The sequence below is a fragment of the Medicago truncatula genome, chromosome 3, assembly GCF_003473485.1.
Source record: "Medicago truncatula cultivar Jemalong A17 chromosome 3, MtrunA17r5.0-ANR, whole genome shotgun sequence".
Taxonomy (NCBI): Eukaryota; Viridiplantae; Streptophyta; class Magnoliopsida; order Fabales; family Fabaceae; genus Medicago; species Medicago truncatula.
The window spans coordinates 6,295,051-6,307,949 of NC_053044.1; the positions used below are offsets into that span (position 1 = coordinate 6,295,051).

At 35.5% G+C, this 12,899-nt stretch overlaps 1 protein-coding gene across 1 annotated transcript; it reads right to left on the reverse strand.

Annotated features, from left to right (window-relative positions):
* Nucleotides 1-11,405: 11,405 nt before the first annotated feature.
* LOC11412710 (adenylate isopentenyltransferase 5, chloroplastic) lies at nucleotides 11,406-12,272 on the reverse strand. Its single transcript, XM_003598723.1, has one exon. The coding sequence runs from the start codon at nucleotides 12,270-12,272 to the stop codon at nucleotides 11,406-11,408; it is 867 nt and encodes a 288-aa protein (XP_003598771.1).
* Nucleotides 12,273-12,899: the final 627 nt, after the last annotated feature.

Below are 12,899 nucleotides of genomic sequence, written 5' to 3' on the forward strand. Positions count from 1 at the left end.
TGAACTTTGAATTCTTTAAGCTTTCCCTTGCCCTCTCACAATGCTCTTCTCTTCTCTGACTTCTCACTTTCACGTTTCCTCCAAAAACTGTTTTACGTGTCTGACTCTTCTTTTCCTAACCTCTCCTTTTTCTTAACCTAACACATTCCCTCTTATTCCAATTTTGCCCTTACTGCCTCATTATTCTATTTAATTTTATTCCTTCACTAATATTACTATAATAAGCTACTAATATTCACCAACATATAACACAAAACATCACACATCGTAATTATTCACATAAATTATTCAAAATGACACTAAACTCGATAAAATAACTAAATAATAAATTAGGGCATTGCACACGTGGGTGTGGGCGACCCCTTAGCATGAGATTTAGTTGGTTATCTGAGTTGTCTGATAACTTGTTGACGACAATCGCATATATCTATTAGTTGGGTTGGGGTGAGGGGGGGAAGTTTGAAAGTGGAGGCGGAAGTTGTTTGCATGGGAGGAAGATGTGGGTAATATAATCCACTTTAGTCTCTTAAAAAAATTAATTTCAATTCATTACAAGACGAAAAATTACAAACACAAGTATAGTTTGCTTCTTGTCAAGATCTTTTAATTTTGGGTTAAAAATAGGGGTGTTCAAAACCGAACCAACCCAATAGAAAAACCGCAAATCAAACCAATCCAAACCAAAACAGCAAAAAACCACACTTGGTTCGGATGAATTCGGATGACTTTTGCACTGAACCGCGAGGTTTGGTTCGGTTTGCGGTTTGCATCTCAGCTACCGAACCAAACCAAACCAAACCGCAAGAATAATGAATGTTACTTAAACATGTACTAGCCCAATTACATAGCCCAAGAATAATCTCTTTTGATTCGATTTTTCCATTGTTGCACCATCAGGTTCAATTCTAATTCCTTTCCATCTCTTTTAATTCATTTCCAGTGATGAATTTGTTTCCTTTTCTTCCCAATAATTTGTTTCATGCTTATATTTCTTCTTAATTTTACCTATTTTGATATAAGTTTTACCTAATATTTTATCATATAAACAACAAAATAAAATGCCCTATGTTTATTTTGTAATAAGTTGGCAATATTAGAGTTAATGTAATATTTTTTATCTCGCGATAAACCGCACAAACCGAATCAATCCAAACCGCATTGGTTTGGTTTGGATGACTTTTTAAAAATCAACCGAACCAAACCAAACCGCATGCTTTTTTATCTCGCGGTTTGGATGACTTTTATGCTGAAAACCGAACCAAACCGCATCGCAAACACCCCTAGTTAAAAATCATAGAACTAATTTTACATTAAATTATTTTATTTTATGCATTACTAATTATAATAAGATGACAAAATCCGTAAAACTCCAACCAACCTCGAATTTATTCCCACAGAAAAATAAGACAACAAAATTCATACAATTGTCATATCAGAATGACAAAAATAGAGAACAAAGATGTTTCAAACACCATTAGGTGTGTGTTTCCCAATTCCATGTGAATATTTTTAATTTTTAAATCTAGGGCTTGTCTCCTCCAGAAATCTCTTCACTATCTTCATGCTTGGTTTAATTACAATCTCTTGATACAGATGTTGATAGTCTTCCCCCCCTTAGAATGGCCTCAAAGACTTCTGTAGAATTAATTTTTTTAATCATCGATCCAAGCTTATTAGCCATATTTTGGATCTTCGAGTGTTGGTTTTCAGCCAATATGAAGGTGTTTTGTTTGGTCTTCTAATCGCTTCCTTTAGTATCTTTTCCTTTTCAGCATCATCTACACCTTTTTTCATTTCCATTTCAAAGTAAGAATCAAGCTCTGGCACCCCGATAGCCCTTCTAATTCCTTTTGTGTTGTCTGCTCCAGGCACAAAAAATTCTCTTATCTCATCTACCATCCCTGCCCCAACCATCTCATCAACTCTTTTGTCCAAATATGGAAACAGAATAGGCAAAGACACGTCAAGCCAAACAAATGAACAATCATATGTTGAATGAAATGCAATGGATGGGTCCTCAACTAATTTTTTTAGGTAAGAATTTGACCCTCCTACAATGATAGGCAGGCGTCCATTTTCAATTATAAGAGCTAAAGCTTCAAGAACGTGCTTGCAAAACTCATCCATAGTGAAATCATATTCAGGATCATCAATGATGCGTAATAGGTGATGAGGAATTGAACAACGTTCAGATTCTTGTACCTTATTAGTGACAATGTCAAGGCCTTTATAGACTTGAATTTTGTCTGAATTGATGATCTCGGATGGGAACTGAGTTCCTAAGTTGATGGAAAGTTTAGTCTTCCCAGTTCCTGTTGCACCCAATATAAATAAAACCTTCTTCTTTTCTGCTAAGGTTGAGGTAGTCAAAGCCATGAGTTTTTTGATGTAAAATCTGAAGAAACAACAACACATAAAACATAATTAAAATTACTAAATTTAAAATAAATTAAACTCAAATCGAAATGTATTATTTCTAGGTATCTACTTATTAAGGGGCTGAGTTATACCAAGAAGAGGTTGATGTATAATATGTGAGAAAACTTGCTCTTTGTATTTATGTTTGTGATGAGTGAAGCTTGGGCTCAACTATATGCTATATAATATACAATAATAAAGTCTTGGTAGTAACTATTATGTAATTAAAAATTATAAGATAGGAAATTTTTTTAAAAAATAATTAATATATAGTAAAAATTAAATATTAATTAATATTGCAGTCAAAAAAATTCAGAAATATTTTTGGACAAGAAAAAATAACATTACTTTTTTTGAAGGACAACATGCTTATAGCATTTCATTTATAATAAGAGTTTCAATACAATTGGGTATATTAAAATAAACGGCGGGACTAGCTAAAGACGTGGCTTCCCTTGCAAGAGCATGAGAAACCACGTTGGCTTGTCGCCTAACAAACTCCACCCTAGAGTTAGAAAAGAAAGTACTGAACAAAGAACGACATGAGGAAATAATGCATCCAAGTTCGGACAAGTCGTTTCTAGTAGAAAGGAAGGCTTCAGCTGTCAACTTAGAGTCTGTTTCGAAATCCACATTGTCAAATTGCATATCACTCAACCATTGCAAAGCAGAGTGCAGTCCTAATGCTTCACCCACTTCCACCGGAACAGTACAAGGGTATGTCATAGTCTTAGCCAGAACAAACGTACCTTCTGCATCGCGAACACAAATACCAATACCTGTATGGTTGACGTGAGAAGAGAAGGCCGCATCGATGTTACATTTGTATCTTCCGGCCACGGGAGGCTGCCACGTGATTCGGTGTTGTTGAGAGGTGGAGGCCGTTGTTGGTTGATGATTCGATCTAGATACAAGAACATCCGGAGCATTAGCCAGTTGCCAGTCTGCAAGCATGTTTCTAGCACGCTCGACAACCGCAGCACTTGTTTCTGTTACATCATCCCACACTCTGAGATTGCGGTGCTTCCATATACTCCATAATACAGATGACATACATTGTTTTAATTCAACCGACAAAGTCTCCAACAGATAAAATATAGCTTCCGAAGCTGAGGCAGTGGTAGAAAGGGTGTGTTGCACCGAACCCCAAAGACCTGTTCTATTCCAAACTTGTATAGCAAAAGGACAAGCAAAGAAAGCATGCATAAGATCTTCATGATTGGAGGCGCAACTAGCGCAATTAGTTGGGAAATTAACACCTTTATCCAGCAAACGGACACGAGTCGGTAAACAACCCCGACACATGCGCCAAATTAAATTCTTGACTTTCTGTGGGACTTTTAGATTCCAAATACCAAACCAATACCCCGGTCGCCAGTTATAAGATGAATCAATCAGTTTTGATACACATAACCTGTAAGCACTACGAACAGAGTAACGTCCGTGCCTTTCCGCTTTCCATATAATTCTATCCTCGTCAACCTGAGAAATCAATGGCGTATGTAGTACTTTGTTTGCTATATCATCACTAAAAACTTGTCTAATCACCTGTTCATTCCAGGTTTTATCATATAAATTCATCAAGCTGTTAACAGTAAAATTATGAACAAAGTGAGCACCTGGAGTATCACTACTAATAAACTCCCCATTTGGCAGCCATGGTTCATTAAGAATAGGAATAGTCGCGCCTGAGCCGACACTCCATCTAGCGCCCCCACACACAATAAATCTAGCACGCATGATGCTGCGCCAAACATAGCTGGGGTTGTGCCCAACAGTGGCCGTGAGATAGGAGCCAGAGGGGAAGTAACGAGCTTTAAAAATTCGAGACACCAGAGAATCTGGTTCTGTAATAAATTTCCATCCCTGTTTACCTAACATAGCCAAATTAAAAGCAGATAGGTCCTTGAAACCCATACCTCCGTGAATCTTTGGTGCTGAAAGCTTCTCCCAATTCATCCAATGAATCCCTCTTTGTGTTGTTTTACCGTTGCCCCACCAGAAGGAGTTCATCATCTTTTCAATTGAGTCTAGTAAGGTAGTGGGAAGCTGAAAGATACTCATCACATAAGAAGGAATAGCCTGCAAAACAGATTTTATCATAACCTCTCGACCTGCTTTAGAGAGACACTTACCACTCCAGGAATTGATTCTCTGCCAAACACGATCCTTGATGTAAGCAAAAGTAGCATTTCGATCTCGACCTATCATAGAAGGTAAGCCCAAATATTTACCTGTGCCCAACACAAGTTGGACGCCTAGAATATCTGTAATGTTAGCTTTGAGGTCATCAGGAACATTACGACTGCAATATATTTCAGACTTTGGTAAACTGATCGCTTGACCAGAAGCTAATTCATAAGTGGATAAAATATGCTTCATAACATGTGCTTGATCCTCATTAGCTTTGAAAAAGAGAAAACAATCATCAGCGAATAAAAGATGAGAAATTGATGGTGCTTGACGACAAACCTTTGTACCGGTGAGGACACCTCTTGTCTCGGCATCTCTGATAAGCGAAGATAAACCTTCTGCACAAATAATAAACAAGTACGGAGAGACAGGATCCCCTTGACGGAGACCCCGCCCTGGAATAATAGGACCGACCTGTGTACCATTGACAAGCACAAAATAATCCACTGATTCGACGCACATACACATCCAATGAATCCAACGGTTATGAAAACCCATCTTATTCAAAACAGCCCTCAAATAATTCCAGTCCATACGATCATAGGCTTTGCTAATATCAAGTTTTAGAGAAACATACCTGTCTTCCCCTCGCGTCTTGGCTTTCATAAAATGTAAAACCTCAATTGCTACCATAGCATTATCTAAAATCGAGCGTTCTGGGACGAAGGTGGATTGATTGTCGGAAATGCATTTAGGCAGCACTTTCTTCAACCGGTTTGCTAACACTTTCGAAATGATTTTGTATAACACATTACAAAGTGCTATAGGGCGCCAATCCTTCATGCTAACCTGCGTAGAACCTTTTGGGATAAGGGCAATGTTAGTAATATTCAAATTAGGGGGAAATTGTCCCGTATCTAACCAACCACAGCATTCTTTAAAAATATCATCACTACATAAATTCCAAAAGTGCTGGTAAAAACCCGGATTGAAGCCATCTGGGCCTGAACACTTATCTGGATGCATAGAGAAAATAACATCCTTAAACTCTGCCTTAGAGAAAGGGGCCGTGAGCATTTCATTGTCATTATCAGAAACAGACGGATTAATAACATCAATAACGGAAGAAGAATCACTATTCTGTTGTTGAAAAATATTTACAAAATATTGTCTTGCCACTTCTTGCATATCCTGCTCATTAGTAATTTTATTACCCGCATCATCATCAAGAGAAGTTATACGATTTACCTTCTTTCGAGCCGTTGCCGAAGCGTGAAAAAACTTGGTATTACGGTCACCATACTTATACCAATGGGTTTTTGCGCGTTGACGCCAATAAGCATCATCTTGGGACAGCAGCCGTTGCATTCTTTTCCTTAGCTCGAACATGCGAACTTGGTCCTCGCCAGCAGATCCTAACCGAGTTTCCTGCAATTGTTTACGACAATCTTCAATATCAGTTTTTAATTTATGGCAATGTGAGTTTTTCCAAACAGACATGTCTTCCGCGCAAGAGGAAAGCTTCGGAATAATAGTATGGGTAGAATATTCCTGCCAAGAGTTAGTAACAAGATCCTTAAAACCCGGTTCAAGATGCCATGCATTTTCGTAACGAAAATGGCGTTTAGAGACATGAGGCCGAGGAGTAGGAGCAACATTTACATATATGGGATAATGATCAGAAGCAGGTGCTACCAAAGTTTCAACAGTAGCATTCGGAAAGATATTAAACCACAAATTGTTAGCAAGCGCACGATCTAATCTTTCTTCCACGGCACACGGAGTGCCTAGAGTTTTGAACCAAGTAAATGGATAACCTTCAATTGGAACATCAGACAAACCTGAATCAATAACAGCTTGACGAAACCCGTTTATAAGCCACGGAGGTCTAGTGGTGCGCCCCCTTTTCTCACTTGCATCAAGGATATCATTAAAATCGCCAAAGATACACCAAGGACCTGTAAATTGATGAGAAAGTTGTCGAAGAAAATTCCAAGCGGCAGTTCTACGACCTCCATTAGGATAGCCATAATAGCCGGTAAGTCTCCAAGTACCAAGAACAATATCATTTATCTCAACAGTAATATGATTACTCGAAAAATCAACAAGTTGACAATGTAAAGAATTACGCCAAAATAATGCAAGACCCCCACCTCTACCGGTGCGGTCTACAGGAAAACAACAATCGTAACCAAGCAGAAACCGAAGTTCTTCAATTTTATTTCGGTGAGCTAGAGTCTCACTTAAAAATAAAAGGTCCGGATTAAAATGCCGAACTAGGTACTTAAGGTCAGGAATTGCACTCGGGCTACCTACACCCCGACAATTCCACGCCACTAGACTCATATTCTTTGGAGGCCTTATAGAAGAAAACAATTTGATGATGAAGGACTCATATAAGGAACATTATCACAGGAATGGCATAAAGCAGAGCAAATGTTCAGGTAAGGCATGACCTACCGAACCACAACAACACACTCACGAGGGATGAACAGCGGCGACGCTACTAACCCTAGGAGAGAAGGCAATCATAAAATACATGTTCTACCAAAAAAGATCAAATTCTTGAATTCAAAGGATGTATCCTACTTTTTGATATAAAAGTACTAAATTCTTAATTCAATTGGAATTACTGTGGCAAGATGGAGAAGATGCACAAAGAATATTATATGTGAAGGGGAAAACAATCCATGGAGAGATTTAACCCATATTAACATATGAAGCAACGCCACATGAATAATGAGTAGGTTGAATGATAATACAAATTGATCTTGGAGTCCAAATCGCCGAACAGAACAAGGGATACGGTGGAAGCACGGCAAAAAAAAAAAAACATTACTTACCTGCTATAAATGTTATTATAACCTTATATCAAATTGTGTATACCAACTTTATGTATATAATTTGAAATCTTTCCTTTAAAAAAATAATTGTGCTAAATTCAGTCAATGGTCATTAAAAAAATTAATTATTTCTTTCTAGGTATAATTTTCTTTTTGAACAAATGTTGTCTTGCTATCTTGCTAGTAAGGAATTGTTTTAGGGGTATCATGCTAGTAAGGATGTGAGTTACTTTATTTTGAGGCTTGATTGATTTAAATTCTACGGCCGAGTTTGTTCGTAAATAATATGTAAATTAATTTATTATTTTCTTTAGGATGAATGAACTAAATTGTTCTATGCCTTTAATTTTTTATTCTTGAATTTATTTTTGAGTAAAAAATAATATCTTAAATAATTATTTTTCATTTTTTGGAATACTAGAAAAATGATTTATCGTATTTTATTATTTATTAGGATTATGAAAAGAATGTGAAATCTAAATATCCAAACAATAAGAATAAAATTTTAGTTTTGATTATTTCAGATTGATTGGAAAGAATACAAATATAATAGACTAGATCAAACAAAGAGAAAATGTGAACAATATGGAATTAACTCTCCATAGATTTGTATGCATAGAGACTAATTCATCAAAAGCTACCTACTGATGACAATTTAGTAAAGAGAGGATGTTACTTGCCTTCTGTCTGTACCATGTGCCAAAAGCAAGTTGAAACTTCTGATCACTTATTTTTGCAGTGCGACTTTGCAATTTATCTATGGCAATGGCTGATATCTATTTTAAAAATGAATATCAATCTATCCTCAATTCTCTCTATCTTTGACATTTGCAATAGAGGATGGATTCCCCAATGCAAGCTAGTTATAACTTCTGCTATAATTACCATCATTAATGTTATATGGTTCTGCATAAATAATCAAAGGTTCAAGAACTTGAAAATCACCAGAACTGCAGTCATAGCCATGATAACAGCCCAAGTTTCTCTATCAGGTAACTTAACCAAACTTGCTACTGGTCCTGCAATTTCTGATTTTCTTGTTTTGAAAGCTTTCAAAGTTGAAACTCATCATCCAAGAGCACCTAGAATTGTTGAGGTTATCTGGCCGCCTCCAATACATAACTGGGTGAAATGTAACACTGATGGCGCGGCTTTGGGAAATCCAGGCTTAGGAGCCTGTGCAGGAATTTTCAGGAATAACCTGGGAGAGAATTATATGGGGTGTTTTGCTCAAAACCTTGGTGTATGTAATGCATTGTTTGCTAAGTTTATGGCAGTGATTCTAGCAGTGGAGTGTGCACATCAAAGGAATTGGCTGAACTTATGGATAGAAAGTGACTCTAAACTGGTTACCTTGGCAGTCAAGTCTCCTCAGATTGTTCCATGGCAGATCAAAAACAAATGGCTTAATTGTCTCACTTTACTGAAATCTATGAACTTTTTGTTATCTCATATTTTCAGAGAGGCTTTCAATGGTGGTCCTCTGCACCTTTACAAATTAGAGAAGACTTAGTTAAGAATAGGCTAGGTCTTCGATTCTATAGATTTTCCTAACATTTTGAGGGTTTGGTTTGGTCCCCAATCCCTTTTTTTTTACTCCACTTTTCTTTTAATGATATCATGATGTGATCCTTATAGGCACATCAATTTATAAAAAAAAGTCACTTTGACTTACCGTTTTTACGTAAATTATTAGGAAAAAGGGAGCAATAACTAGAACGAATAGTGCAATAGTTATAAATGTGACAATATTGACTTCCATAATCTCTATGTTTCTTTCTCTTTTATCTCTAATAAATACTCCAGAATTTAATTCCATAGAAATGAAAAATCTTTTGTTAGTAAATTGAGTGGTATAAATTTTATTTTATCTCGACGATATAAAATTGGATCAATACCACGAATAACAATATTTGAGTTATCAAATCAATTAATCATCAAGAATTAAATAGTATAACATAGGAAGATATATTATCCATTAACCGAATAGGAGATGGGAAAAAGTAGTATAGACGACATCATCTTTCTGCAAGTCGCAATTTTGCAAGGGTTTTTCAACCATACATGTGTTTGAGCACGACGGTTGTGTGTGTCAGGTCAGTTTTGAGATGAAATCAATCACGATCATCATCACACAACAAGGTTGCTACTCTTTCTCAATCAAGACGTGATCCTTAATAAGCTTCACTAGTAACTTATTATTTGACAAACATTATGGAACATATACACTATCCTAATGTATGTTTTTGTGAGATATGTGAAAGTTCATGATGCTAGAAAGTTGAGTAGGGCTCTCGATAATGTGTATTTTGTCCAGTTAAGAGTATGGCCTAATGCAGAACGTTTCGACAAATTTGGTATTTCTTCTAGGTTTTCGAGGGAGAAAAAGTAAGCGTTTTGAGGGAGAAAAAGTAAGTGTGTCGAGGGAGAAAAGAAAGTGAGCATTTCAGGAATTAATGAGGAGTTAGGGAGGCACTCAACGAGGAAGGAGATATTAGAAGTCGTGAAGAAGATGACTTATTTACGTGAAGAGGATAGAGAGAAAGCTAGGTTGGAGGTTGCTGAAGGAAAGTGACCAATAAAAGGTATTGAACATGTGGTTTGTGATAAGTCTTGATTTAGTGTGTTTTAGCATTTGAATTCAATAATATTTGTGGAACTTTAGTCTTGCTTTAGAGCTATTTTACTGCAAAATATTACTCCCTCCGGTCCTATTTATAAGAGAATTTTGGGTCAACAAAAGTAAATTTATCTAGTTAAAAATTCAGTCCAAATACATTCACTTTTGTTGACCTAAATTTCTCTTATAAATTGGACTGGAGGGATTAGTTTTCATATTTAGAATAAAATAATGAAGAAAAGGAAGAATTTTAAAGACCGTAAAATCAGCACGACCTTGCACCATGTTACAAGAAATTGGAGGGAACATTGTCGAAAGTTAGACACGGTCCGTGCGCCTACCTAGCACGATCGTGCGCCCTTCCCACTCTTCAAAAGTTGAATAGTTTTGAAGGCAAGCACGACCGTGCGCTTTCTGCAGTCAGAAATAGCGGTTACAAACTCTTAGAATTAATTCTTTAGTTATTGACTTGTAACTTGTTATCAATGCCTTGTCGAAGGCTTTAAGCTATAAATATACCTCATTTATGTGGAAGATCATCATCTTTTACACTTGTAATCTTGCTACAAAGTGAAATCAAAGTTCTTTCTTCTTGGTTACGTTTTGTTCTTTATTTTTATGCACTCTACATTATTGTCCTTTATTTTCCGGTATTTACATTTCCATTCATTTACTTTTATGTGTTTTACTTTCATTCCTTTATAATTTAATCTCTTGTCTACTATGATTATGAGTGAGTGAACTCTTCTATTCTTGGGATTGTGGGGATAATCAAATAATTTAATCCATGTATAAACCCAAGTCTAGACTCTATTTTCTATGAAATTGTTTGCTAATCTATTCTCATTGTTTTTAAATTTAATATCTAATATTAAATGAAGAACCTAAAGTTGAAGAAAAATATAGCGCTATAATTGAAAACAAATTGCCTCCAAAGCTTAAAGATCCTGACAGTTATTCCGTCCTTTGTGAGACTGGAAATGAATCTATTGGCTTGTTTCTATTTCTTTCAAAAAATTAAATCCGTCTTGTGCCGAATGACTTTTTATTGTGGGTAATATAATCCAATTTAGTCTTTTAAAAAAATTATTTTCAATTCATTACAAGACGAAAAATTACAAACGCAAGTATAGTTTGCTTCTTGTCAAGATCTCTTAATTTTCGGTTAAAAATCAGAAGAAATAATTTTACATTAAATTTTGTTATTTTATGCATTACTAATTATAATAAGATGACAAAATCCGTAAAATTCCAACCAACCTCGAAATTATTCCCACAGAAAAATAAGACAACAAAATTCATACATTTGTCATATCCGAATGACAAAAATCAAGAAAAAAGATGTTTCAAACACCATGAGGCGTGTGTTTAGCAATTCCAGTTTCATATTTTTAATTTTTAAATCTAGGGCTTGTCTCCTCCAGAAATCTCTTCACTATCTTCATGCTTGGTTTAATTACAATCTCTTGATACAGATGTTGATAGTCTTCCCCCCTTAGAATGGCCTCAAAGACTTTTGTAGAATTAATTTTGTTAATCATCGATCCAAGCTTATTAGCCATATTTTGGATCTTCAAGTGTTGGTTTTCAGCCAATATGAAGGTGTTTTGTTTGGTTTTTCTAATCGCTTCCTTCAGTATCTTTTCCTTTTCAGCATCATCTACACCTTTTTTCATTTCCATTTCAAAGTAAGAATCAAGCTCTGGCACCCCGATAGCCCTTCTAATTCCTTTTGTGTTGTCTGCTCCAGGCACAAAAAATTCTCTTATCTCATCTACCATCCCTGCCCCAACCATCTCATCAACTCTTTTGTCCAAATATGGAAACAGAATAGGCAAAGATACGTCAAGCCAAACAAAAGAACAATCATATGTTGAATGAAATGCAATGGATGGGTCCTCAACTAATTTTTTTAGGTAAGAATTTGACCCTCCTACAATGATAGGCAGGCGTCCATTTGCAATTATAAGAGCCAAAGCTTCAAGAACGTGCTTGCAAAACTCATCCACAGTGAAATCATATTCAGGATCATCAATGATGCCTAATAGATGATGAGGAATTGAACAACGTTCAGATTCTTGTACCTTATTAGTGACAATGTCAAGGCCTTTATAGACTTGAATTTTGTCTGAATTGATGATCTCGGATGGGAACTGAGTTCCTAAGTTGATGGAAAGTTTAGTCTTCCCAGTTCCTGTTGCACCCAATATAAATAAAACCTTCTTCTTTTCTGCTAAGGTTGAGGTAGTCAAAGCCATGAGTTTTTTGATGTAAAATCTGAAGAAACAACAACACATAAAACATAATTAAAATTAGTAAATTTAAAATAAATTAAACTCAAATCAAAATGTATTATTTCTAGGTATCTACTTAGTAAAGGAGTGAGTTATACCAAGAAGAAGGTTGATGTATAATATGCGAGAACACTTGCTCTTTGTATTTTTGTTTGTGATGAGTGAAGCATGGGCTCAACTATATACTATATAATATACAATAATAAAGTTTTGGTAGTAACTATTATGTAATTAAAAATTATAAGATAGGAAAATTTTTAAAAAATAATTAATATTTGAGTCAAAAAAATTCAAAAATATTTTTGGACTAGAAAAAATAACATTACTTACCTGCTATAAATGTTATTATAACCTTATATCAAATTGTGTATACCAACTTTATGTATATAATTTGAAATCTTTCCTTTAAAAAAATAATTGTGCTAAATTCAGTCAATGGTCATTAAAAAAATTAATTATTTCTTTCTAGGTATCATTTTCTTTTTGAACAAATGTTGTTTTGCTGTCTTGCTAGTAAGGATTTTTTTTAGGGGTATCCTGCTAGTAAGGATGTGAGTTACTTAATTCGGAGGCTTTTGATTGATTTAAATT